This window comes from Lampetra planeri, chromosome 18 (assembly GCF_965212315.1).
Source record: "Lampetra planeri chromosome 18, kcLamPlan1.2.h2, whole genome shotgun sequence".
Classification (NCBI taxonomy): domain Eukaryota; kingdom Metazoa; phylum Chordata; class Hyperoartia; order Petromyzontiformes; family Petromyzontidae; genus Lampetra; species Lampetra planeri.
The window spans coordinates 9,343,632-9,371,008 of record NC_136124.1 but is presented as its reverse complement, the minus strand read 5'-3'; the positions used below and the strand labels follow the sequence as shown (position 1 = coordinate 9,371,008).

General features: G+C 43.5%; 1 protein-coding gene across 4 annotated transcripts in view; it reads right to left on the bottom strand.

The window, feature by feature from the left end:
- Positions 1 to 4,414: 4,414 nt before the first annotated feature.
- The window catches only part of LOC144723620 (BTB/POZ domain-containing protein 3-like), a 34,777-nt gene continuing 11,814 nt past the window's right edge, over positions 4,415 to 27,377 (bottom strand). The window contains exons 2-6 of one of the 4 annotated variants that reach the window (XM_078602498.1): positions 23,080 to 23,332; positions 18,467 to 18,557; positions 13,770 to 13,888; positions 9,959 to 10,175; positions 4,415 to 7,368 (exon numbers count right to left, since the gene is read on the bottom strand). In XM_078602498.1, coding sequence (XP_078458624.1) covers positions 6,553 to 7,368; positions 9,959 to 10,175; positions 13,770 to 13,888; positions 18,467 to 18,557; positions 23,080 to 23,204 — 1,368 coding nt within the window. In that variant the 5' untranslated portion in view covers positions 23,205 to 23,332 and the 3' untranslated portion in view covers positions 4,415 to 6,552. The other 3 variants (XM_078602495.1, XM_078602496.1, XM_078602497.1) reach the window with 3 other exon arrangements.

The window sequence follows — 27,377 nt, the reverse complement described above, 5'->3', positions numbered from 1 at the left end:
GTAAATATTTAGCCCTTTGCTAATCCACTGCTGGATGAGGGCCTCCCCCTGCCACACAGGTGGCGGGGGGGGGGGGGGTTATTTAGATTATACACTGGTCAACAAATTTTTTCTGGCATAAGGTATTCCAACAGTTGTAAGGTAATTTTGGGGTGTTGATTCCAAATCTGGTATCAGTTTTTGTCTATCACTTCAGGTTTTTGAGATGTAAAATATTGCATTTTCAATAAAAACTGCAGAAGAAAAATATTAAATAAATGTGGATATCTACATAAAATGATATTATAAACACACTATCCTAAAAATACAGCACCATATTTTAACACTAAAGCAGTCACTGACTCGCAAAAACTTGCAATCATAAGTGACAGAGTTAATTCCGGGTAAAATCAATGAAAATGGGATATTCCGATAGCATAAAAATGATGTGATAGAGCAAATCTGAGATCAGATTTGGAATCAGCACCCTGAAATTAGTCTAAAACAGCTGCAAAAGTCCAGGCCAGAATTTTTTTTTTGTTGACCAGTGTTATACTTCACCACGCTGGTCAGAGTGGGTTGATGAGGGTTGGTGAAGGCAGGGAGCATACACATTGGAGCAGAGTACTGCACAACACTGCATGTTGCTGCACTCCCCTCCACTGAGTAACAGTTGCCGCGCAGTAGGCCTACAACACCTGTTTAATGCGTGGTGGTCGCCCATCCAAGCACTCTCCAGACTCAAACCTGCTTAGCTTTCGAGATCGGGAGTGTTCCAGACGTTTCGGTCGGTCGTAGGGCGTTTGTATACAGTATTACAGATTCAGATGTAAATACCGAAAAACACGACGATACGCACTCAGTGCATGTATTGACCTATTGAAACAACCGTGAACGAGCATCTGTGTTAATGCGATAGCCCACTTGCCTGTACAGAATGATTCAGATACAAAAAGTAGTTCCAAGCGAACAGCTTATGAGGTACATAACGGACACCACGGAACGAGCGTTAGCCAAAGGACGAACAACACTTTGAAAGTCGGGTGCCTCCGAGAACTTGCGACTGTGGAAAATGAGACTTGTCAAGATTACGCGAGAGGCTCACTGCAACTCCTTTGATGTGCATTAATGAGAACGGAAGCTTCAGCGGGCTACGCCACTGATGTAGAGAGCAGAATGCGACAAATCCTGAATTTTTTTGTGAAATACAAAAATTGTAGGGGCGTGCAAGTGGAAGAAGACGTAAATACGTTTCACATCCAGGTCAGAATACCAGTAATACCTCTGCATGAGACACATACTTAAGTAATTAAACCCGACCATTTGTTATGCTACTACGGGCAGCTTTTGTTCATTAATATACACACCTCTTTTTACAGACGTGTGCAGCACCGACAACGCTATTGTTGTAAACTGGCCAGGTAATCAAGAATTTAGTCGCGCCAGAGATGTAATTGACATATCGCTACTTTTGTACAGGGTGACATTGGCATTGGCTCTATATTTAAGAGTGTCATGGAGAGCTTTGACAATTACTGTAAACAAGTTCTCAATTTCAAGGACTCATCTCATCATGACAGAGTGGCAGTTGTTGAGAGCACATGGCGATACAAAGGACATTCAGTTACCTAAGGAAGTGAACGTCACTGCATGTTAGGTGGCATCACATCCTGCACAAATGTGACGTTTAATTTGGGGGGTTCTCTTCCATCAACAAAATACTGCCCACGCCCAGCAGAGTATTCTCTTTTCTTACACTACAATGAAATCTGGATTCGATGTGACAGTGGACGAGGGCATGTGTGGACTTCTGCTGGCCTTGAAGTCCCTCCTGCATGGGAGGCGGCACGGTGTAAATAATAAATGGCGATTTTAATTAGGGAACCGAGGTGTGTTCCACTTCACAGGGAAAACAAGAATTCCGGCCACATTTCATCATGGTCTTACACGGGCATCGAAGGGAACTTTGACGGCCCTTCAAAATGAATGTCCATGAAAAAATAAATCGTGCAGGTATGAACAGCATAATAATGAATAAATGTGCTGTTAAATGATCAAATAATGGTGCACACATCTAAATGTGAAACATCTTATGGTTGAGTGCCTAAACCTTGTGAACGTTACACGTTTTATGGCTCTTTCTCCAACTGCGTTTGACCTCACGGTGTAAAGTTATGTTTTGCAAATAGCCATCTAACATCCATGCGAGCGTTACCTTTGTAAGTAGCGGTAACTAAATTCTGTAACTGAATTCAGGCAATGAGTCTCAAACAAAATTGAGCTTACAAAACAAAATAATACGGATATGCAATCTGACGTAATGTTTTAGGACTTTTCACAGAGGTACTCATAACCAAAACAAGATTTAAAGTAGCACTTGGCTATTGTGTAAAGCGTGTAATGATAAGTTGGCATCCACGCGGACTTGGCTGCACATCTGGCGCTCTCATTCACTCCTGTGCAAAACTCCGTCACATATATTCTTTGTGAACTTTTATACATTAAGCTCTACGATTTATGTCAACAGATAACCTCCATATTTCATTTAAGTGCTAACATGCAGTAATTTGCTTTTGTTGTTCAACGTGTTGTTTTTTTCATCAACGATTAAACAATGCTACATTACCAATGAAAACAAGAACACCGATCAAAACTTTACGTTGTCAACATATAAACTACAATTAAACCAGTTCAGGTGTCAGTGCTATATGGTAAATACCCTTGCCACAATTAAGTGCCAAATTGTGTAGCGGTGCATACACACGGCACACACTTTTCTCTATGAAATTCACAACAATCATCAACAAGCTCCCCCGTGTGTTTTCGGGTTATACCACGCTGCATGTTGTTGCGACGTTCTTACCCGCCCCTACTGGACATCTGTGAAAAAGAGCTTTATAGCTCATAAGATTCCTCCAGTATAAATAAATATTCTGATTCTGTATTGTCCAGCACAACGTCCGGACGTTTGCTCCACGGTGTTAGGAGAGCTACACCAGGTTCCAAATTCAGAAGTTCAACATTGAATTCAGTTCCTGAACAATTCACTTGCTGAGGTTTTAGAACTGAATATTCGGAACAGTTTCTGAAGAAAGATTCCAGCACGTGGAGCGAAACACAACGGGACATATGGCAACGACCTCCACAGTAGAATAACCACATACGTCTGTCTGGCCACAAATGAACGGTCTAAACACACTGGAGCTACATTACACAATTTGCGTATACAAAAGCCATATTTAAAAAAATAATTATTCAAATATTGACTGATCGTGTGTTTGCGATAAACTACAGCGTCTGAAATGTCAACTGGAGTTTGATTTTAAATCCCAGCAGGTAGCGACCGCTATCCCACCACGTTAAAAATTATCGGCTGTGCAATAAACGGCCTCGACTTATGAAGATGTGGCATATGACTAACTGTTGTTCAACAACTCCTGCGTCAAATTTAATTGGCCCTTACAAATTTAAGATGCTTCGATACTTGTTGAACGTGTGTTTAAAGGCGAGAGAATTCACTCCGCAGATTAATGAACAGCAGCCGGTCTTAGAATTGGCACAAAGTTGAATGTCGAACAAGTGTGTTCAAAAGCTTAAAAGGATACCCCAGTGTCTTGTTTACAGAGCCGTGTTAAAATCTTCGTGACCTTTATAAAAGTGATCCACTCCATAACCTACATTTTTAGATGTTGTAAGCCGTGCTTTACAGAGCCTTTAAAATAATAGTGCATTACTAACTTGAAAGTATTTGTAGAATGTGAGATATATTTTTTTGAGTGAACTGCATTTTAAAGTGAACATTTTCAAAACCTTAAAATAAATATTAACAAAGTTATACATTTAATATAATCTAAGACTGGCTACAGAAATGCTTAAAAATTTATCCCGAAATCTTTTTTACGTCGGGAAATGCTGGATGAAATAATTTTTTTTTATTATATGACAGCTGCCATTTTTCTAAATGATAATCTGTTTCTGATAGCACTAAATATACACTTGAACCTCATGGCGGTACCCCAGGGTACCATAGTACCCTGGCTCTCGCATAATGTCCGTGATGCAGTCATTTTTAGTCTATTGATGGTCGGCGATGCGGCAATCGACTCATCTCGACGAGCTCTACACGATGCACCACTACGGTACGTACCGCGAGCGTTCAGGGTTTCAGCGCAATCGTCCTCGCTGCGTTTCGAGATCGCGGAGTAGCACCGATTTCGGATTGATTGGTACCCCAGTTGCGGAGTTGAGTAACACCCATACTCTTAGGTTTTTTCGGTAAAGTCACGTAGGAAAAAAATAATAACAATAAAATAATAATAAATGAAAATAACTAAATTAAATCACGACGTTTCTGAGGCAACACAAGTCTCCGTCTTCAGGTGGGACCGTCACAGCTAAATTTACTGTATCAAGTGAAAATTTTTAGCTGTGACGGTCCCACCTGAAGACGGAGACTTGTGTTGCCTCCGAAACGTCGTGATTTAATTGAGTTCTTTTCATTTATTATTATTTTATTGTTATTTTTTACCTACGTGACTTTACCGAAAAAACCTAAGAGTATGAATCCTTGCAGTCACGAAAGCTTCAAATCTAGAATTAAGTAACATCCCTGGAAAAGAGTCCCAGAAGTAAATGTTTAATTGCCTCGGACATTTTGTATTATTTGGTACCCCGGGGTACCGCCATAAGGATCACGTGTTCCCTCACCACAGCAATGTGCAACTTACAAATCAGGAACACAATTTTACCACAAGTTATAGCAACTGCCTTTCCAAAATATCACACTACGCGTTTTTCCTCGGCCATATATGATGTTAGTTTTCTCTAAAATATATACACGTGACTGATGTATTGTATGCAGAAGGTAAGTTAGACGCGAGTTATTTCAGTGTAAACTTTCATCATAATAGGCTACTCGTTAGATTAAAAGCACTAAAGAACGTAGTTATTACGGTGTAAATTTACCCTGCTGTAGATGATTTATATGATTTTTCTTTACAGGCAGTGTTATTAGATTTTTGCACTCTCGTGGCCATTTTCTTCAATTTCAAACCTCTCAGCGTTTTATCAGAGTGCCGCACTGTGCCTCTCCAAGACGACGGAAAATAATACGCGTGGCTTGAATTGGGATACGTTTAGTAAAAGTAGGTCTCAACTATTCTGTTATTTTGTGACATTTACAACTGAATTACTGTGCATTATTAATGGCATTTGAGACTGCACACATTGGATTCATAATTGAGTGTTCATTTCCTCGTCAATAACGTTTGAAGCTGGAGGAAATTATTAAAGATAACACTCATCTCCCACGCAAATGTCAATCCACTGCTGGATGAGGGCCTCCCGACACCACGTGGGTATTGACCACACTGCACAATGTGGGTCAGTGTGGTTTAGATTCGGGAGCATAGAAACACTGTACAAAAGTGGCTTTTGCTACACTGTCCTTTGCTGACCACCAAGGGGCGCCACGGTGGCGAGATGTTATCTCCCTCGCCTGGTATGCAGGAGGTTCGTGGGATCGATCCCGACCCGGACGCATGTATATTTGGAGTTTGCATGTTCTTCCTGTGGCCGCGTGGATTTTTCTCCGGGTCCTCCGGTTTTTCCCTCCACATGTAGAAACATGTGTTTAGAGTATTTGGCTGCTATACATTTCCACATAGGCCAGGTCACTTCTGAAAAATATCTATATAGCTCAGTGGGCCGTACCTGATAAAATAAAAATAGTTTAGTTATAGTTTAAGTAGCCCCACATCCACCTGGGACAACCTGGCGTGCATGGTTGGTCACCCACCCAAGAATTTACCAGGCCCCAAAATCCTGATGAGCTTCCGAGATATGACGAGATCGGCACAGTCCTGCTGATGTGGTCAAGGGTGTCTCCATGCACCCAGTGATAAAATAACCATTTCACTACAGTGAGCCCATGCCAGTTGCTAAGGGTGAACTGTGGGTAGCCCACCCTCTTACCATCCATCAGACTGAAGTGAATGAGTCGCTAAATGACCCTCGAAAGATGAAGACGTTCCCCCCCTGCAGCGGAGTAAGCACTGTCTCTAAGATGACCTTCACACACCCATGGCCCTATATTAATTCGTGCACATCATACTCTTGCCGAAACACTTTAACCCTTGCTCCTTTTGTCAGCGTGTAATTTTTTCAGTTGGAGCAAATGTATTGCATAACCAGGTATTAACAGCTTTCAGTGAAACACTCCTACTCTGCACCACTGTACTTACCTGCTCAACAAGCTTATCAGCCAACATGTCTTGGCATTTGTTATAGAAAGTGCTCAATAGTGTGCTGGTCCTCTTATCGTTCCAATTTCCATCATCACAAGGTAATTGGAAAGCTAATTCTTTTTCGTGACCCATGCACCCAATACAGTCTCAGCTTCATCACCGTCACCACTACCCGCTGAGAACAGCAGTAGCATCCCCAGAAGTAGGCGGTAGCTACTTCCATTTCACTGTTACATCAAGGCCTCCCCTAAAGCAGCAGCAGCTTTAATGTCCAAAAATAAATAAGACAAATAAAACCTCTGTACGTGCTGGCGTGCCCGTAGTCTCATCAGCTGTAGAAAATTAGCTCAGGGATCTGTCCCCCCTGCACGCCCGTCCCATTGGTGCTGTCGGACGAGCACTGGAACTGAAAGGCGATGCCCTCGCACTGCACCTCGGTCAGGCCATCCTGCCCGAAGTAGCTGAGGCTGGGTCCGTCGAGCACCACGCTGGCCGTGTAAAACGCGTCCGGCTCCACCTGCACGGGGTGCTCGAAGTACACGGGGAACGTGGCCGGCGTGCCGTCCGCCGTGAAGCGGCTCGCGCTGTGCGCCACCACGGTGCCGCCGCGCTTCAGCTCCACGCGCGCCGCGTACTCGGTGCGCGCGCCGCTCGAGCCGAAGAGGCCGAAGCCGCCCAGAAAGATGCGGCGGTCCACCGAGAACTGCACGGCGTCGCAGCGGCCGTGGTAGCGCCACTGGTTGCTGCGGAACGTGCAGCTCTGGAAACGGCAGCAGCGGCGCGGCTGCAGCCCTCGCCTGGGCGCCGTCGGGAAGGGCAGCTCGGGCTTGCCGCGCGCCGTGTGCCACAGGAACACGTCGAGAGTCTCGCGGGCGTCCAGCACGCCCGACTGCGCGGGCCCGTCGGCGAAGTCGCTCAGGGGCATAGCGGGTAGGCGCAGCAGGTGCAGCGTCTTGCCCAGCGCCGAGCGCATGTTCCCGGGCGTCGGCGTCGCCACCGATCGCCGGCACTCTGCTGCGGCCCAGCCGAGAGCCGCCTCGAAGACGACCGTCTCGGCCGCGTTGAGCGTCTCGCGCGACAGGATCGCCGCCAGCGTTTCCAGGTCCACATCGCAGAAGCTGTCCGAGCGCAGCGCCAGCTCGGCCTGCCGCAGAGCGGGTTCGCTTGTCAACCAGCGCACAAGCATTGCCGATGTGTGTACATACGTATGTGCGTACATATGTTAAACTTCTTTTGCACTGTACGGAGCCAACTGTGCTATTCGGAGGTGTGGGGGAAAGATGTCGATCGACGCTTCCTTCACGTTGCGTAAAAACGTATTACGAGCTGTTGTGGTGCATTCTGGGTAAAAGCATATAGAAGTTAAAGTATATTTCAGTCCATTGCCCTATTGGCTTTCCAGACCAATATTATCCAGCTGCATTTCTTTAAGCACGATAACTCATCACTCTTTGTCCTCGATGGGTTACTGGATTCGTCTGAGAATTCAAAAAGAGAGGAGAAATGGGGTTTAGTGTAATTATTTGTACTGCCAAAAGGTTCAATATGACTTCAGGAGAATTCTTATACTCAATAGTACTATTAAATTAGTAAGTGCAAAGTGGTCAAAAAATCGGTGTCATATGCACTTTTAAACGTTTGATGATGGGCTTCTGGAAACGTGCAATTAAAAAGACTGTGAGCTGCAATGACAACATTTTAACTTGAGTATGAGTGCACATGGCAAACTATGTTACGCTATAACAATTATAACCCACTTGGTTCATCTAAAGAAAAAGCATACGATGATTACCAATCACGTGTTTATACGAATCGCCGTGTGATGGTGTTTTCTCGATTACATGCTTGCCTTTGTAACAAGAAGCCGGCAATGTTCGTTTTCAGATTCCCATTACACGAACTTACATGAGAAAACGATTGCCACGGCACAACAAATGATGAATTCACCAGAATAGCAAATGTTTGTTTGCATTTGAACGCATATTTGCTTGTTTAACAAAAAAAACCACCGCAAATCGCAGTACACACATGTCAAACAACTCCAAATCAGTGATCTCTTTCTTCACCCTGTGTGTACAATTCAGATCAACGGTGTTCGTAATAAACCACGCAAATAACATGAGGTCAACGAGAAAAATGATTTTTTTTATCAGGCAACATATAAATAAACATGCGCAAAAAAACTCGAACTTCTGAAAGCAAGTGCCCTTTTAAGTGTCAGTCTTTGTTAGCGGGAAACACAAGAAAAACTGCATCCGATTCTCAAGCAGAAAGGCTGCACAGCACGAAACAGACAGCAGCATCTGACCCGGACTAATGCGAGCCACGGGGGATGAACATGCACACGCAGGCTTGTCTGCTGGTTGCCTCTACCCAGCGGAGTCCGCTATAATTTTCCAAAACACTTGAGAATTAACGAAAAAAGAATCCTCCACCGCAAACGCAATCCACATTTTGTTCTTCAGCGTTTATCGTTGCTTCATTAAGAGGTACTATTGTTGATGACCAATTTATTTTACATGCGCGTACCATGTTTTTTTACATTGTGCACACAAAATGGGATATTACATATAAGCACTGAACAATGACACAAAGACTTGAAGGGTTAATTGCGACCGATGTGTTAGGCATAACTTCGTTTCGTGCGATTAAATAGTTAACCGGCGACACAGATTTTGCATGTGAACATTATACACGTGCGATACTTTTAAAAGGTTTTAAGAACATTATCACCCCTGGAGGTTTTTATTTTTATTTTAAAAGAAACTCCACGCAGTGAGCGGATAGAAAATAAACGATGTCCCACTGCCAGTATCAGCCATGGATGGCCGAATGCTTTCAAATGATCTTCGAGAAATATTTTAATTTGGCAGCCAAAAAGAGTTCTCAACTCGGGGCTGATGTGAAAAGAGCAGGCATGCATCATTAACGATGATGGTTACTTTTCCCGATGCAACAACAAATCAATGAAAGGTCTTTCAGTTCTCAGCCGTGCCTTGTTGGGAGGTTTGTTCACTTGAATCCCTCACAAATCTAAATCACCTGTTCAAAATGACGGCAGGCAATGATGATCTCACATTGGATTTTCTCCTTACGGTATATCCTGTTGCATCTATTGCTAGTCATAGAGATTTTAAGTCTGACATTGAAGAGTAACACGTTATTTGGTCACCCTGGAAAATCTATCCAGGCGTCAAAACTCAATATTCGATCATAATCTCACTCAGGATGTGTGACCAGTTCTTTTTCATGTCTGTGTGCATGTGGATGGAAACCGGAGTGCCTGCATGAGACCCATACACACAGTCAAATAACATCCAACATTGCCACCGGTCCTGAATTCCCAGGATATCCTATTTTTGACAGAGCTTTCACGTTTTTGTCAGAGCAGTGCATGTATATGAGGTTCTCTCCTCCTCCGCTATTGTGATACATCGTTCTTCCCACGTGTTCACAGGTTTGCACCTTAGGTGGCAACCATATATAACACTCCAACTCCACATATAAAAGTCCACAACCTACTTTCTGTGACTCCCATCCTTCAGGCCCTCTCAGAAAACCCCGTCTGCGCAAGTCATCCAACCCAAAGATCTACGGTATCCGGATCAGAGAGAGAGAGAGCGAGTGAAGGAGAGAGCTAGTGAGCGAGCGCGTGCCACACTGCGCCCCGGCCGTGCAACAGTTCCGCACTTTCCCCCACGCCATCGAGAAACGAACTTCTCCCGGGCCCTCACCTGTGCGTCGATCACCTCCCAGCAGCGGTCTGCGAGCTCGGGCTCCTCGAAGAGGCGGCTCTGGGCCAGCAGCACGCAGGCGTTGCGCGCCGTCAAGCTCGTCTTGAGGAAGGAGACGCACGCGCGCGCCAGGTGCAGCACCATGTACTTCTTGGCGACGTACAGCGTGGCCAGCACCGAGTCGGCGTCCAGATCCATCTCGTCGCAATAGATGTACCTGCCAGTGCAAGTGCTCAGATGTCAAAAGCGCCACGGTGGCGAGATGTTAAGTACCTTACCTAGTATACAGGAGGTTTCGTGGGTTCGATCCCGACCCTGACACCTATATATATATTTGGAGTTTGCATGTTCTCGCCGTGGTTATGGGGATATTTCTCCGGGTCCTCGGGTTTTTCCTACCGCATTTAGAAACATGCGTTGAGACTATTTGGCTGTGATAAAACTGCACGTGATAAGCCACTTCGCTGAGCTGTCATTTGTGGCCAGGTCGCTTCTGAAAAAGAGCTGTATATCTCAGTGGGCCTTACCTGATAAAATAAAAAGTTTAGTTTTTAGTTTTAGATAGCTGCATTATCCTGGGACACTGCTATGATGCAATTGTGAGCGCACCGGACTTGTTAATTTTAGAGGTCGTCAGTTCAATTCGATATCCCAGCGCGGCAGTTGAAACAATGGGGCAGGTTTATTTTATATCCCTGCCACCGTCTCTGTTCACCCAGCAGTACAAATGGGTTCACTGCAATTAGTCTATCAGCCAATTACATTTGGTAGGGTATAGTGTGGGTACTTCCATCTCTTCCAAGACGTATGGCTAACATGGAAGAGTAGGCCAAGAGCCCTCTAGAAGCCCTTCTGCCAGCAGTGGCGTGAGCAGGGAATTGCAGAGCTGCACCTTTAATGCATTGATTCTATTCCAGGGGTGGGGGGACACAATGTCTGTGGGCGAGATGCGGTCTGTGGGCTTGATGCAGTCAATACAAATTAAATTTTAATACGGCCCATGACCACATGGGGCCCACCCCCCCACTGGGAAACGGCCTGCAATATATTGGCTGTACGAATTAGCGAATATTATAGGGAAATACTTTTAACTTGCTAAAACTGTGTTTGTGATTTTAGCACACTCGGTCACCTGTTGTCTTTTAAGGTAGTTTTGAACACAGTCAATTAGCACGGTTGCGTGTGTACGGTGCAAAGAAGTTCAACATACGTACGTACACAGTCAATGCATACAATCCAAGTGTGATATAATTGTATTATCAACTCATGTGGCCCACCAGAAGCATTTGAAAGTACTGTATGACACTCGGTAAGATAAAGGTTTTCCATGTTGAGCTGGGTTGCACTGTGGCAGAGTCGTCAAGTCTCAATAGGAGGGTTAATTACTGGTCGGTGGTTACACTGGCACCACTGTGGGTAATAAAACAAGACAACCCACTTTCTGGTAGGGTAATAGTGGTGATCCTGTGGAGAGAATGGCCCCCGCCATAGGAATGTGGACTTTACATCAGTGACTCAGATCTGACCATGGCGGTGAGCACCACTCAAAACACAAACGTGAGGAACTGAACATTTTAATCATATGACCACTTTCATTAAATCAGATGGCAGTCCATTTTAGGCATTATTTGCAAGGATTTTTTTTGTGCACATCCAGATCCTAACGAAATGTATTAAAGATGGTTTACTCGTCTGAATGACGTCAGAGGTACTTTAATGACCACCCAACAGGACAGTTTATCGGGTTGCTACAGGAAATTAATCAGAATCTGTGCCAAATGGCCCAGCGGCGACGGTGCACTATCTTCATCACGTTGAGTCAAAATAAATTGCAAGGGTGAGACAAAACTTACAGATGGTACAATTACATTGCCTCATCTTAATAACATGAATACAAGCATAGTATTAACTTTTCGTGAGCCACTTACTGTTACCTCTTTCTGAATGCCTGCTGAAGTGAAATAACCTTTCTCGAGGTCAAACTGCCACAAAGCAATACTTGCCACACGGATGACAACAGAGCCATAGATACTCTCATTCATGAACAAGTACATGTAGGGTTTATCCCACTTTGACATTTTACATTGGACTGCAACCAAACGTGCAGTGCATGCCAAGGCAGAGGTAACACTGTTTCATTTATTTTCTCCAGAGGGAAAAAAAAATATACAAGAAAACAATTGTAAAATGTCTTTAGCGTCTGCGTCACTTTGAGTAGATGGCCATTTTTCTACTTATTTAGCGAGTTTGTACAAACGTGTACCGATTCTACGTTTGAGAACATATTCCAGTATTTGAAATAGTTTATTTACGCATTTCACATGGACATATCAAAACTATACAACCGAGGTCACTTTTGACACCGAGTGAACAAAAAGCAACGAAGGCTTAAAAACGAGATGCTTGTGGCGCTAATTACATAAAGCCAATGAACATTACTTGCATGCATTGCGTAACGTAAATGCAACTACATTCCAGATCCATTGGTCATCACCGGAGGTTTCACTGCCGCGTCAATTGCCTTGGAATTAAACGGCGTCGTCACATGGCTGCGACCGAAGGCAAAGTCTGTCACGTAGCCCATACACCGGCTCCTGGGGACAAACCGGATTTAAACGCGAAATTTGACCCAAATGGAACACGCGCCAGGCTTGTTGCGTTGGCAGCCAGGTGGCCCGGACGGGTAAAAGTTTAGAGGCTGTTTGTCAGCAGTAAGGATACATTTGTCAGAAGTCAAAAGCTGCAGCAGTCTTCTGCATAGCAATTACCAACAGCACAGTAAAATGCTTGGCTAATCACAGAACAGTCAACATAATAATGGTTCATGGCATTGAGCATTCAGTACCTTGTTTGAAGTGCCATTCAATGGCTGAAGCCATCCATATGAAGGGTATTTCAATTAAAATGTGTATATACATACACACACGGTTGACTGCAGATGTGTAATTGTGGACTCGATGATGATGCAATTTCACGCAGAGATTTTGGCTGGCTAGCTCTCAAGAAATATTCATTTATTATAGACAGATAGAAAATGTCAGTTACAAACAGTTATGGATCTGGCCATGCAGTGTTAAAGCCACTACTTGAAGGATTAGCTCCAGGTGTCAGGAAGAAAGTGGTCTCTGCCAATTATACCTGGTGAGGACTGATGTGAAACCTCAAAAATGTTTTGCATCAAGCCCTCAATCCACATTTAATTGCTACTGAACATCTTGCATGAGATGCAGCCAACGAATTGCATATGGTGGTGAAAAGTCATTTGTCTTAACACTCGGGGGTCAAGTTTATTTTTTCATTAACGTCAGTGCTGCTAAAAAGTGCTCTGGGATGCATGTTAAGTGCTTGAGATACACTCGGAGATTTACTGAGTATATCTCAGTTAAAAACAATACATGCAAAGCTCCCAGGGCGACCTGTTTATGGCCAAGATGACAGCATGCACCTCGGACGTAATGCACCTTTGTCGGACGTGCTGTGTTCAACAGTCATTTAAATGCAGCGCATGTACTAATATTAATACACTCAGGTATTGGTTCATAGTGTTGCACGTTTGTCTTGATTTTTAACTACCGAGGCTTTTGATCAACGACTACAGCATCTCTTAAACATCCCACCATGTTATCCAATACCTTGCACATGTCCATCACACGCACTGCCGTGTAGATATCGCCGCCTGTCTGATTTGAGTAACCCATCACAATAAGATGCTCGCAACACAACCACTTCACAGCTCTGAGCTATTTCGTGAGTGACACTGAGCCACGAGGGGAGGATATAGAGGCTTTTAGAAAAAATTGAAAAGGCTTACTTCAACATGGCGAGGAAGGCAGGTGGCTCTGCATCAGGAATTACAATTTCAGACTTCTCTTCGGCAAGCTCTCCATAGAACATGGCATAGAAGACCGAGCTGCTCACCCCCAGCAGGTACTGCAAAAGCAGAGTTGAACGTGTCAAGATTTTGACGTGCAGCAGTCAAACACACGTCTCTTTGCTACGGCACAGCAGGAACAATACGGGGGTGTGGAGACGCTTCAATGAGGAGTGCCAAGAGCTGCGAGTTGGCCAAATGTTAGAAAGAAGTCGTGTCAGAGTCAGGCAAAAGAAGCTCCTGGCGATGGTGTGAAAGGGCAGGCAAAGTAAAATTCTTGTTTCATACGAGTTTGACCAGTCGTGGAAAGTTAAATTTTAAAAAGTCCACTCGGAAAACCAATTGTGCAAGTTTGGTTACACTTTTGCTCATGAAAAGATATTTCGAGTCTGCCACTGTAGCTATTCTTAATGATCAAGTACTACCAGAGCATGAATTAAATGCTCCACAAGTTAATTTCAATGTCACAACATCGTATCATCACACAACAAGTTTGCAGGACTAAAAGAAAAGGTCAACCAAACAAAGTTCCCAAGCCACTCCAGAAGAACTGCATTCTTTTAAGGGATATTTTTAGGTGACTATTACAATCCAGTCAAGCAGGCTGAAAGCAGTGGAAATACCTGAACCTAACAATAAGAGAGAACATGTCACAAAGTGACTAAATATGGGCAACTTATCTGGCAGGAGATAAAAAGACAAAAAAACACCTTGACTGACATTGAGTGCACGACATGGTGATCCAAATGAAAGCGTACATTTCTTATATAAGTTTTTAAAATACATTAAAGAACAAAGCATTCTTTGTCCATGGATTGACTCATATTAATAATACAATTTTCCTTTTTTTTTTACTCCAATTATAATCCAAGTGTGCCATCAGCATCATTACATGAAATTAAGACACTTCTATTCAGAACTCTTGCAGAATTAAGCACACTACCGCATGACAGACAACCTCTGGAAGATAATAGCACAACACGAATTATGAGGTCCCTTCAATTTGCCTCCAATCTACTCCAGGTTATGCACATACATGCCCTGCTATAGAAGTGATATTTGTGGACTTAATAAAAACAGGATTAAGTAAAAATTATTAAAAACAAACAGTATAATTCCACATCATGGTCTTATTTGCGCAGTCATTGGCAACCAGGCCAAGACCATCAACTTCCTACAAAGTTAGAAGCCAGTTTAATCAGACGTGGATTCTAACCCAGGATCTCAACGGTGCTGACTCAACACTCTGCCACGGCGCAAAATAGATCAGCAGACGATATGTCTCCTTTCAGGTAGTCATATCTGTCTCTCCACGTAAAAAAGTAAGAATAGTTTCTGCACAACCCATCAGCCATTCGGCCTTCTGGAGGCACATCATTTCAGGGGCATGTACTCAGTACATGAATACTCTGGACCAGTTTCAACAAACAGTGTAATATAACACTGGTCAACAAAAAAAAGACATTTTTTTTCTGGCCTGGAATTTTGCAGCTGTTTTAGACTAATTTCGGGGTGCTGATTCCAAATCTGATCTCAGATTTGCTCTATCACATCTCATTTTTATGCTATCGGCATACCCCATTTTCATTGATTTTATCCGAAATTAACTCTGTCACTTATGATTGCAAGTTGTTGCGAGTCATTGACTGCTTTAGTGTTAAAATATGGTGCTGTATTTTTAGGATAGTGTGTTTATAATATAATTTTATGTAGATATCCACATTTATTTAATATTTTTCTTCTGCAGTTTTTCTTGAAAATGCAATATTTGATATCTCAAAAACCTGATGTGATAGACAAAAACTGATGCCAGATTTGGAATCAGCACCCCAAAATTACCTTAAAACCGTTGGAAGACCTGATGCCAGAAAAAGTGTGTTGACCAGTGTAATCAGCATTCAGGCTTGCTTGAAGGCTGTGGAACTGATGGGCTGTGTAAAAATGACTTTTATTTGTTACGTGGAGAGACAGATAAAAATGATATATTGCTTATCTATTTGTCACTTATATTCTCCACACCACTGCAAATGATGATTCTTTAACATGGCATGGAATTTATTCCGTCATTTTCAGTCAAGACTAAATTATACTTTCGTGAGTATATTATGTAACCAGCATTAACAATAGTTTAACAACCAGCCTTGTTGCAAATGTATACTGCATTCAAACAGTCAAGAGCGGTGGGAACGTATTGCTTGAACTACAAAAAGGAAATTATGCATAAGAGGTATTTCTTTGGGTTATGTCACGTAAATATATAAATGTGTCGTTAAACCATCAACCACCCGACACAGCCAACTAGTAAGGGTTGTCACGTAAACAGAACATGCCAATTCGTCACTAGGACAGCACACCGGTGTGGTGGAGAGCCAAGCCACAACATTACAATCTAGATTGTAAATGTTGTGGCTTGTAAATGTTGTGGCTTGTAAATGTTGTGGCTTATATATTTATGCGATATAACCCAAAATAAACCTCTATTATGGATGATATTGTTCGCGAAAGCCTACGTGCTAAACTATGGAAATTATGCTCGCAAGTTGTTTGGACTTTCTTTTTACAAAAATACAGATGACCAAAAGTTCATGATAGGATTTTTCTCTCCTGAAAGCTCAATCAGAAAGCCGTTTATTTTTTTTGCACAATAAACTTCACGTTATTCGTTCAGGCAAAGGCTGTAATGGTTCGTGAATCTACTTCATCAGCGAACAAACAGTCCTGAAAGTCTATACAAATGTGTGAATAGCAGCAAGACACGTTTGCATTGTTGGCAGCCAGTACAAAGCAGAGGGGGTAAAGTGTGGAAAACGGCACAATGTGACTTGATTCTTTTCACCTATTTCTTTGTGTTTTCCAAGAATGTATCACAACACTCAGGAAAACAAGGAGCACGTTTGAAACCGTTTACAATGAGTAAAGATGGACAACATGGCCTTGGAATATTTATACATTGCACTTTTTGTTTAACACACAAACCGAGGTGAATTTAAAAGAAATTATTTGGTGATGGTGCACGGGCAGAAATGCACTGCCAGGGGGGAGGATTGAACATTGTCTTAACAAGAACCTTCCCAAAATGAATTGTGCCATCATAAAAAAAAAAAATACTTTTAATATGTATCAGTTAATTTCGTATTTTTTTTAGATAGTTGAAGGTTTTTGTTTCTGGCGCTTAATCGCTACTAATAAGTATAAATGTGCCATTAACCCGCCACCACCCGACACAGCCAATTAGTAAGGTTCGTCATGTAAACAAAACTTGCCAATTAGTTACTACATTTCAGCGCACCGGTGTGTTGGAGAGTAAAGCCACAACTTTTACAACATGGTAATTACATCCAGCATCATTGGGCGATTTTGCCATAACGATCCATATGCCAATTTAAAAACTGGTAATGAGAAAACATGTTTTTATGTAATTCTCACCAGGCCCCATGGTGTTAAGTGCAGTCTACAAGCCTTTAAAATTATATATCTCTGGCCTCTCTGGAATGTGCTATGAAGACAGGCCATTGCTCGAAATATCCTCGATTATATATTCTTCTGTTAAAGCAGTGTTGTTATTATTGGCGATTTTTTTGCATTTAAGAATTAAGACAACTGGCATTCATATTAATGTTTGAGTAGTGGGGTGAAGCAGTGGCATAATGATGAGCACACTGGCCAATAAGCTCGGCTACTTGAATTTGATTTTCCAGCCAGCGCTGATATCAGTGGCTAGTGATATCTAAACCAGTCTAGGGTGCCCTTCCCTTCACAAACGCGCACTGACCAGCGTGGCGCAGTTTTCGTCAAACAACCACTATGTCGGCAGCCTTCATCCAGCAGTGGATTGACAAAGGGCTGAGATTAGTGCAGTAATTTCTCGTTCAAAATGGAAGATGCATTCCTGAAAAATGCTGTGTTAATCGAGAATTTGCTGTATATAAATTACAGGGCATAAATAAATACAATGGAAATTTGAATTAGATTTGCACCATAAAATAAGAATGCAGCCATCCCATGGCGGGATAATGGACTGAGATGAAGGTACGCCGCCGCGTACTGTATCCTTCTGCGCTTATACTCAGAATTCCCACACCGCTCAGCTACGCAGCTCATGAAAGTAGTTCGTCGACCACTGCTCAGAAACCGCGTTATAATGGGCGCGTTACGCATTGTGCGCAAAGTGTTCCCCCCCTAATAGAAGAAACGCATTTTATTAAAAACGCGTTAAGCGAGGACTTGTAATGTAGTGATTATACAGGGTTCATATTCTTTGGGTCTTTTGGTACATAGATACAGGGTTATCCATTGACCATTGATAGATACCCCAACGAAAATTATGATCAATTATAGAAGAAACTACAATTATATTTCCAAGCCTCTACACATCTCCCAACAATTTCAATACTTATATCTTTTAGCACTCTCCTCAAAGATACGGAGCCATCATTTTCACAATGTTCAACCAGCTGTTTAGAAGAAACTCAGAGGACTATCAGAAAGCAGCGGGCTACTGACAATCGGATCACCTTTGGAAGTACATCGGAAATCCACAAAGCAACACCTGCCCTTTTCACTGGCACTTTCAGCCGCACGCGGATTGCTCGCTGCAATGTCCATGCACATCTCAGGGGCTTAATGGGTCATCTCACCTTGTGTCCGGGGATGCGCTGGCTGGCTCCCTGAGGCCCCACCACAAAGGTGACATCTGAGATGAGCGCGTTGTTAAACATCATAGCGTTCCTGCAGCCAATTCAACATCAAATACAAATACAAACAAAATCATAATCAATGACAATGTTTTTTTTTACTTTACAACCCTTTGTCAACCCACAGCTGGATGAAAACCTCACCACACCGTGCCAGTCACAGGGGTCGTTTGAGAATATTTCACCATGCTGGTTAGTGCTCGTCGTTGCTGGCTATCAAACTCTCTGGGTTCATAGAGAAGCATGCGAACCACTGTGCCGCTGCTCCATCCCTCAGATGGAGGGATGGAGCGCCACGGTGGCGAGATGTTAACTACCTCGCCTGCTATACAGGAGGTCGTGGGTACGATCCTGACTCTGACGCCTGCTGTACATTTGGAGTCTGTATGTTCTACCCGTGGTTGCGTGAATTTTTCTCCGGGTCCTCCGGTTTTTCTCTCCACATTTAGAATCAACATGCGTTCAGAGTATTTGGCTGCATTAAATTTCCACGTGATAAGCCACTTCGTTGAACTATCATTTGTGGCCAGGTCGATTCTGAAAAATAGCTAAATAGCTCAGTGGGCTTTACCTGGTAAAATGTAAAATAGTTTCATAGATATGCAATGTTGCATATTCGACTTGCTGGGGACAGAGAATAGGCAGATATGTGAAAAGGTCAGTTTATACGAACATTTATAGAAAGTTAGTTATATCATGAAAAAATACTGCAAAGGGTGGTGAATTGGTTAAGGTAAATATCTGACAGTAAGATATTCTATGTTGTACCATACATTTATAGTGCACCACATCCCTTCCTGTTCATCTAACCTCTCTCTGATTGACCATGGTCATGGGTCGGCCATCATTTTCAAATTTCGTAAAAAAAACTCAAAATTTCAAGAGCCACAATGCTGGTGAATACAAGGCGGTCCTTAATAAAGAAATGTATTTATGAATGTTGAACTTTTTTCGCACCGTGCGTAGTCAACTGTGCTTATTAGAGCAGTCCTTCAGGAGCCGCATGCGGCTCTGGAGGTGCAGGTTTGCCGACCCCTGACCTTGGTGATGTATGAATGGAAGGTGGTGACGGAGGAGCCAACAGGTGACGGGGTTAAGGCCCTGAACTGGATCCCAGACATGCCGAGCTGTGCTTAAAAGTTCTCCATCACTATGGAGGCTGGAAACCAGCTCCTGACCACTCCTGTGAGCCACTTTTATTACATATTGTTAATAATATAATCAACAATTGAGGGCCTACAGTATTTTTACCATTCTTATAGCACAAAGGCCATTAGGAAAGCACTATGGTTATGCTTTGTAAGCATTACAGAACATTTCTGTCTTGACCCTACTGCATGCGGATTCAACCATTTACAATTTCTTTATATTTAAAATTATAATCGACGATCAGATACTGTATATTTTAAAAAATGCATAAAAATTGGAAATTAGATAAGGACAGCATGTTTAGATGTTAACCATAATATTAATTACATGTTTAAGACACTTTCACTGACCGTTCAATATAGAGATCTAACGAAGGACTATTTTACAAGGGGAGTGGAAGAAAATGGACGAGTTGGTGGGCGGTGAGAAATTGGACAGGACTCTACATGCCATGATGCGGAAGTCTGCAAAAGGTGGGAAAGCATCAGTTCACCGGCATTAACCCTCAGTTGTGAGGATGGCTCTAAATTATCACTGAAAGTAAAACTCCTACAAGTACACTTAGCGCACACTACTACACACTGCCTTCCCAGTTTTAACAAACACAGCATTTTCACATGATTACCAGATTATTTCAGTCCCAACAATCATGCGTGGTTGCAAAATGTAAAATGTATAAATTCAGTCATTTCAGTTACAGTTACTAATTGCGTCACATCACCATCACAAGAGCATGCTAGTGCAAGCAATGCACGTAATAGGATATTTAATTTCCATACAAATGGGCAGATGGTGCACTTATTTGATAATATTCCCAAAGCACATTATTAAAGGGCTAACGGTGAAAATATATACAGCATGCCTGCATTAGATTACAAACTACCATGAACAAAATGCGATATTTAACACGTGCTATACATATTCGATACACTACACACACATATTCCGTAACCGTCCTACAAAAGGGTGCAAAAGCTTGGTCAAGGCATTATCGGCTCAATCATACCTCTCATTCTGTCCCACATGATGCCAAACAATGAGCGACAGGTTTTCCCTGACCCTTAAGAGCCACAGTAATGGGCTCAATTCTCAACCGGTCCTCTCTGTTGCGTGCACTTTAGTAGGTCTCTCAGGCAAGCCCCAAGCACCTGTTGCTGTTTGCAGCCAAGCAAGTGTGCCACCAATTTTATGATAGGTGTGAGTGGGTATTTGATTTATCAGTGGCATCTCAGCCGAGGTCACACCAACCCTGCTGGATGTCAAAATGGGTTTTAAATGAGCAAGAAGAAATTGTTTTGTTTGTTTCTTGATGTTGTTTTACCACAAAGGCTCTGATGGGATCTGAAGACATAAACTTTCTTTGCCACGTATGTTTGTAGAGCACATTTGTTGAGCGTAAAAAATGTGTCCATGGCCAAATAGTAATACATTGAGATTATCTCCGTCTCTGTGCGTGTCATTGTACCATGACAATTGTGTTATGTTGCATTAGCAATGCACTCCTACATTTTCATGAAAAGCTCTGGACATAGAAATGCATTATTATGGACTAACAATCCCCATAAATTATTGTTTTGGATACAAGATTCACCAAATGAAACAGATTCCCACTTGCAATGCATTCATCGAATTGTGCATGTAGGGATAGATTACTTTAAATTATTTGTGTTATTGTGATTGGTTCATGTGACGTTGTAAACTTCGGACAGCATCGATTCTAACAAGGGTCAAACTAGACTTAAATCTTGAATGTATGATGGGACCTCCCCAAACGTGGCGATTCATCCAATTGTGGAGAGGATGAATGGTTAGACCCATGCTGGTAATTGTAATTCTAACAAAAGTAACAATGGGAATGCAATAACACGCTTAAATAAAAACATGAAGCAGTACAATTTTGGAATTACACTGAATCACTAGAAGAGGAACACATGGATGAGATAAAATTCACAAGTTGGAGACATGAAAACTAAACTAAATCATTTAAAATTTTACCAGGTAAGGCCCACTGAGCTATATAGCTCTTTTTCAGAAGCAACCTGGCCACAAATGACAGCTCAACCAAGTGGCTTATCACGTGGAAATTTAAAGCAGCCAAATACTCTAAACACGTTTCTAAATGTGGAGGGAAAAAACGGAGGACCTGGAAATAAATCCACATGACCACAGGAGGTGTCAGTGTTGGGATCGAAACCATGACCTCCTGTATACCAGGAGAGGTATTTAACATCTCGCCAGCATATTGACTCATAAGAAAATCGGGCTTGGGAAAGACACGTCACTAGAAGGGATGATGCCTCGTGGTCCAGACTTATGATGAATGACAGTATGTCGACATTGGAGATGGAGCAATGAAAACATCTTGTGTGCAGGAGCTAAGATTAATTGTTGCATCATGAGACCACGATGTCTTGGCGAGTCCTTCATACAGTTTTCGACATATCATGGCTAATGATGATGATAATAAACAAACGAAAATACAACTTCAAAGGCCTAGAGCACTTCACTTCAAACTAAACATATATGTACAGTAAATGAGTGAAGGTTAGATAAGTGAAAGCATGTTTTCGATCTTACGGAGGGTATTTATCAGAACAACAAAAAATGTTTAGCCATAGGCAATCCACCACAATACCCACACTTTCTGTAACTTTAGGGAAATCAAATAAAGGCACTGTTTACCAATGTCTTCATGTGATTTGCTTACTCTGGTTCTTTCGGTAAAGTCACGTAGATAGAAAAGCAATAGATTGATTACGTATATCAATAGATTGATTTTCTATCTACGTGACTTTGCCGAAAGAACCAAAGAGTATGGATTCCTGCAGTCACGAAAGCTTTAAATCGAAATAAATTTGTTTACCACAAATAATTACGCAAGTCGCTATCAAACTAGCTTTACCTGAAGTGTGTAATATATTCAGCAAAAGAAGTTCAACATTCATACATACGTAGTGTGTATGCCACAAGCCGTAATTATGCTTGACTGTTTGAACTCCAATGGGTAACTCGGCTCCCAAACATGAAAACAAAAAAGTGCTGACCACGATCCTGAAGTCCGGACCGAATGTGCCGCAACATATTCACGTGGATTATTAATGACACCATGCGGGTTTCTATTTTAAAAACACACCGTGGAATCACAGCTGTGGAACAAAAATAAAGCTGCACTAGACCGCATGCATGCTGTACACAACATACATGTAGTCACACAGTGAAGATAGTGTATCTGTATGTACATATAAACTAAAACCTTATTGATCGGTTAAACGTCCATTTAAACCAGTTATTTTTTTTCCAAGGGAGCCCTGGGTTTAAAACATTTTCATTAATCCTATGCTTGACATGTACATGTGAATATATTGGAACTGCCGCACAGCATGTGTGAGAATGCGCCGAGATCCCACCGTTCTCGCACTGTGGCTCGCTGAGCTTGCCAGCTGGCCTGTCCCGGTTCGACTCCAGTTATCTCCGCCTTCCCACCGGCACTCTGCTGCGCCTTCTTGCCGTTGCCTCCAACGTCCGCCGCCATGGTTCGCTCCCAGGACCCGTCTTGGTCCCAGGGCCCGTCCTGGTCCCAGGGCCGGCTCGGCACAGGCGGTAGCTCCTTGGTGGAGGTCCCCTCTTCTCTCGGAGGCTTGCGGCTCCGCTTGAGCGACTCTGGCAGCAGCAGAAAGAAGGGGAAACACCGCATGGCTCGGCCGGACAGATGAGGGAAGAGAGGGAAGGCACGGCGACCCGGACCGATCCGGGCATTAACGCGCCCACGTTCAGCGGAAGCTTCTGCAGATTTCTACCATCCCGGCACGCACATGGCCGCTCTTCGGATGCGATGCTTTGAAGTGATGAGAGAGAGAGAGACAACGCTCGCTGCGTTGTAAATCTTGTAATGAACACAAGTGCACGCTCTGTGTTGTTAAGACTGCGCACGAGAGGCGTTCGCTCGGCGGTGCTGCCGAGGTTGAACCCACCCCGAGCGCGCTGCGTGTGATGTTCGCGATGGTGACACGCGCACCAGAGGACACGTGTGTGTGCGTGTTGTTGTGTGTGCGTGTTGTGTGCTGGTATGCGGTTGTCAGCGTGTTTAATAGAGTACTCATTCAAGTACATATATTGTGAGCGTGAGCTACATGTGCACTGTGTTGGTATGCGGTGGTCAGCGTGTTTGATAAGAGTATTAATGAAAATGTCAATTATATGCTGTGTATAAGTAGTATACTATATGGACTGGTCAACATGTATTCACGTAAGGATATACAGTATATATGCTGCGTGTGTAAATGTTATGTGTTGTGTGCTGGTACACAGTGTGTTAATGCAAGGTTGTGTATATATTGTGCGTGTGTTGTGAAATGGTCAGCGTGATTAGTAGAGTTTTAATGGAAGTGTTTACGTATGGTGTGTGTGTATGTCGTGTGTGTAGCCAGTGTTGTTCCGAGTGGAGATGTGCAACACGGCGTGTGTACAAGAACAGCCTCGTAATGTTTAGACATACAAGTGATGTTTGTTATTTTGTCTTTTATGTGTGTTGGTATGCAATGACCGGTGTGTACTCTATTAAAGAAAAGAGTGTACATCAAACTGTTTGTGTGCTGCGTGTATTGGTTCTATGTATGAGTGAGCGTGGCTATAAGAGATCATTAACTCCAGGGTGTACACGTGATGTGCCTTGTGCAGGCAGGTCATGTGTGAGTATGTCTTTAACGCAGCGTGTACACGAGAGTAATGATGCAACGGTATATTCTGTATATGATGCGTTTATGGTGTGTGTACATGTAGAGTACAGAGTCTCTAACAGAATATTATTTCAAAGATATATACTTAATTGTTTTTTTATACCACATGATGTGTATGTGTGTTTGTGTTGTGCGAGCACGTGCGTAATACAGCATGTTTATGCGAGTATTAATGAAAGGGTATATTTATGTAAATTCTGCGTGTATGTGTTGTGTGTTGGTATTCGGTCGTGGTGCGAGTGAGCGAGTGTATTGAAAGTGTATAACAAAGCATTACTGCAAGCATGTACATATGCTGTGTATGTGTCTATGGTGTGTGTATGTAGCGCGGGGAATGGTAGCGCAGTGGTTAGATTCCCGCTCATGGCCAACACCAGTGACGATCATCTGAACAGGTCCTGGGCCTCACCGAGGTCGACTTAGCCTCAAATGAGTACCTGGTGCGGTGTGTAAACATTGCCTCGCAAGAGACAAGGGCGGCCAGGCGTGGTGCTGGCCAACTCCTCGTGTGCCGTGTCGACCTTCATAGGTGTTTGTGAAGAGCACTTGCCCCAAGAGTCTTTAAAGGCTATACGGGGGACATGTTTCTTTGTAATAGAAGCTTGTTCTACTCTGTCCTCCTTTGCGCTATATCTGCCGTCCTGCGTTAAATCGAAATTTAGACTTGGCGAAGGTGCAACTTAAATCGCACATGCATCCACATGCCAGAATGAGCGGGGTAGGTTACGACTGTAGGAGTCTTGCATTACCAGGAAAGGGGCCGTCCATAAATGACGTCACGCGATTTTGGACGATTTTTTACCCCCCCCCTTCGTCACACGACGTCACAAGTCAGACCCCCCCTCAAATATGACGTCACAAAGCTCTGCCCCCCCCCCCCCCAACAAAAAAAAACATGCCTCAAATCTTTTAAACTATTATCATTGTAGTGCGTATTTAATGTGCCGATGCACTCTGATGTTGTAGGAGAAAACATTTATAAAAAAAAGTATATTTAAATAAGTAGAACGTGTTGTCTATATTTATTTCAAGTTGCACATTTTGATGTGACGTCACATTTCTCAACCCCCCCCCCCCCCCCATAGTCACAAATGTCTGACTCCCCCCCCCCCTAGGTGCGTGATGTCATTTATGGACGGTCCCAAAGGTGATGTACGGATTTTTTTAACAGTTTTTATTCTAACACAACTCAAGCCCCGGTCGCAAGCGGAGGGGAACAAACCGATGTCGGTGCGCTGGACCTTACAAAGGGGGAAGTTGGACTCGCTGCCCCACTGCAAGTGGGGCACCACGTGAAGGGGCACGAAGATTGATTTGGGGAGGGGAAAGGGATAAGGGAAAGGGGTAACTAACATACTGGGAAAACAAAAGGGGCCGGGGGTAGGTTGGAAGGGGGGGGGATAAAAGGGGGAGAGAGGGGGGGGGGAAAGGAGTACAAAGAAAAACCCTAGAAAAAATAATAATACACACGGGGCCTCATGTGGAGTGACGTCACGCGCGGGACACACAGACATTATTGGATCATTATAGTAGTAAATTCGCGGGGGGGGGGGGGGGTGCATCAAGCGTACATACACAGGTGGGGGGGGGGGGTGTAAAAAGTACGCATGCGTACAGGGAGGGGGGGGGTCAAGTTTTGACAGATTTTTGCGTACGTACTAAATGGATGTCCCCTAACCTTCCCACTGAGCGATGCTCTGCTCCCGCTCGTCACGACGGAGGGTTGCGGCCCCCTCCCCTTACACCCGTCCCCCATCTCCCAACGTCCTCACCCACGCACCTCATTATAAGCTCCGTAGGAATGGGGACCATCTGGTCTCCAACTCTCGATCCTTCACTTTAAACTTGTGGCTTAAGTGCTCAATCCCTGCTTGGGCTAGAAGGTTATGGCAACCACTGTTTCCACGAGGGGGGGGGGTTATGATCTTTCCAATTGGACAAGAAGACCTTCCCGGCCACAATGTTAAAGCTTTGAAGTAGAGCATTTTGATGTTTCGGCAGGGTGTCTGATGTCAGACCCCACAGAGTCGTTTCAACTGAACGGCTGAGGACGAGTGCTACAAATGCTGTTAAAGAAGTTCAAGATCTCCCAGTAGAGTTGTATTACGTACGGGAATAGCCAAAAGGCGTGAAGGTAAGACTGAACTGTACCTGGGGAGGATCTGGGACAATCTGGGGAGACCTCCATGAATTTTGCTCTTCACTCATTGGTCATCTAGGATCCGTGCATGAATTTAAACTGGACAAGCCTCAGTCGCCATTATCTTGGGCCAGATTGAGGGGCTTGCCAGATTTATGTCCATTTCTGCAGGGGGAAATAATTTCAAAGTTTCCGAGTGACTGGTCTGGTCTGGGCACCTTCGCCGTCCATCAGGCTCCATAGGAACGGGGACCATCTGGTCTCAAACTCTCGTTCCTTCCTTTTAAGCTTGTGGCTTAAGTGCTCAATCCCTGCTTGGGCTAGAAGGTTATGGCAACCACTGTTTCCACGAGGGGGGGGGGGGGGTTATGATCTTTCCAATTGGACAAGAAGACCTTCCCGGCCACAATGTTAAAGCTTTGAAGTAGAGCATTTTGATGTTTCGGCAGGGTGTCTGATGTCAGGCCCCACAGAGTCGTTTCAACTGAACGGCTGAGGACGAGTGCTACAAATGCTGTTAAAGAAGTTCAAGATCTCCCAGTAGAGTTGTATTACGTACGGGAATAGCCAAAAGGCGTGAAGGTAAGACTGAACTGTACCTGGGGAGGATCTGGGACAATCTGGGGAGACCTCCATGAATTTTGCTCTTCACTCATTGGTCATCTAGGATCCGTGCATAAATTTAAACTGGACAAGCCTCAGTCGCCCTTATCTTGGGCCAGATTGAGGGGCTTGCCAGATTTATGTCCATTTCTGCAGGGGGAAATAATTTCAAAGTTTCCGAGTGACTGGTCTGGTCTGGGCACCTTCGCCGTCCATCAGGCTCCAT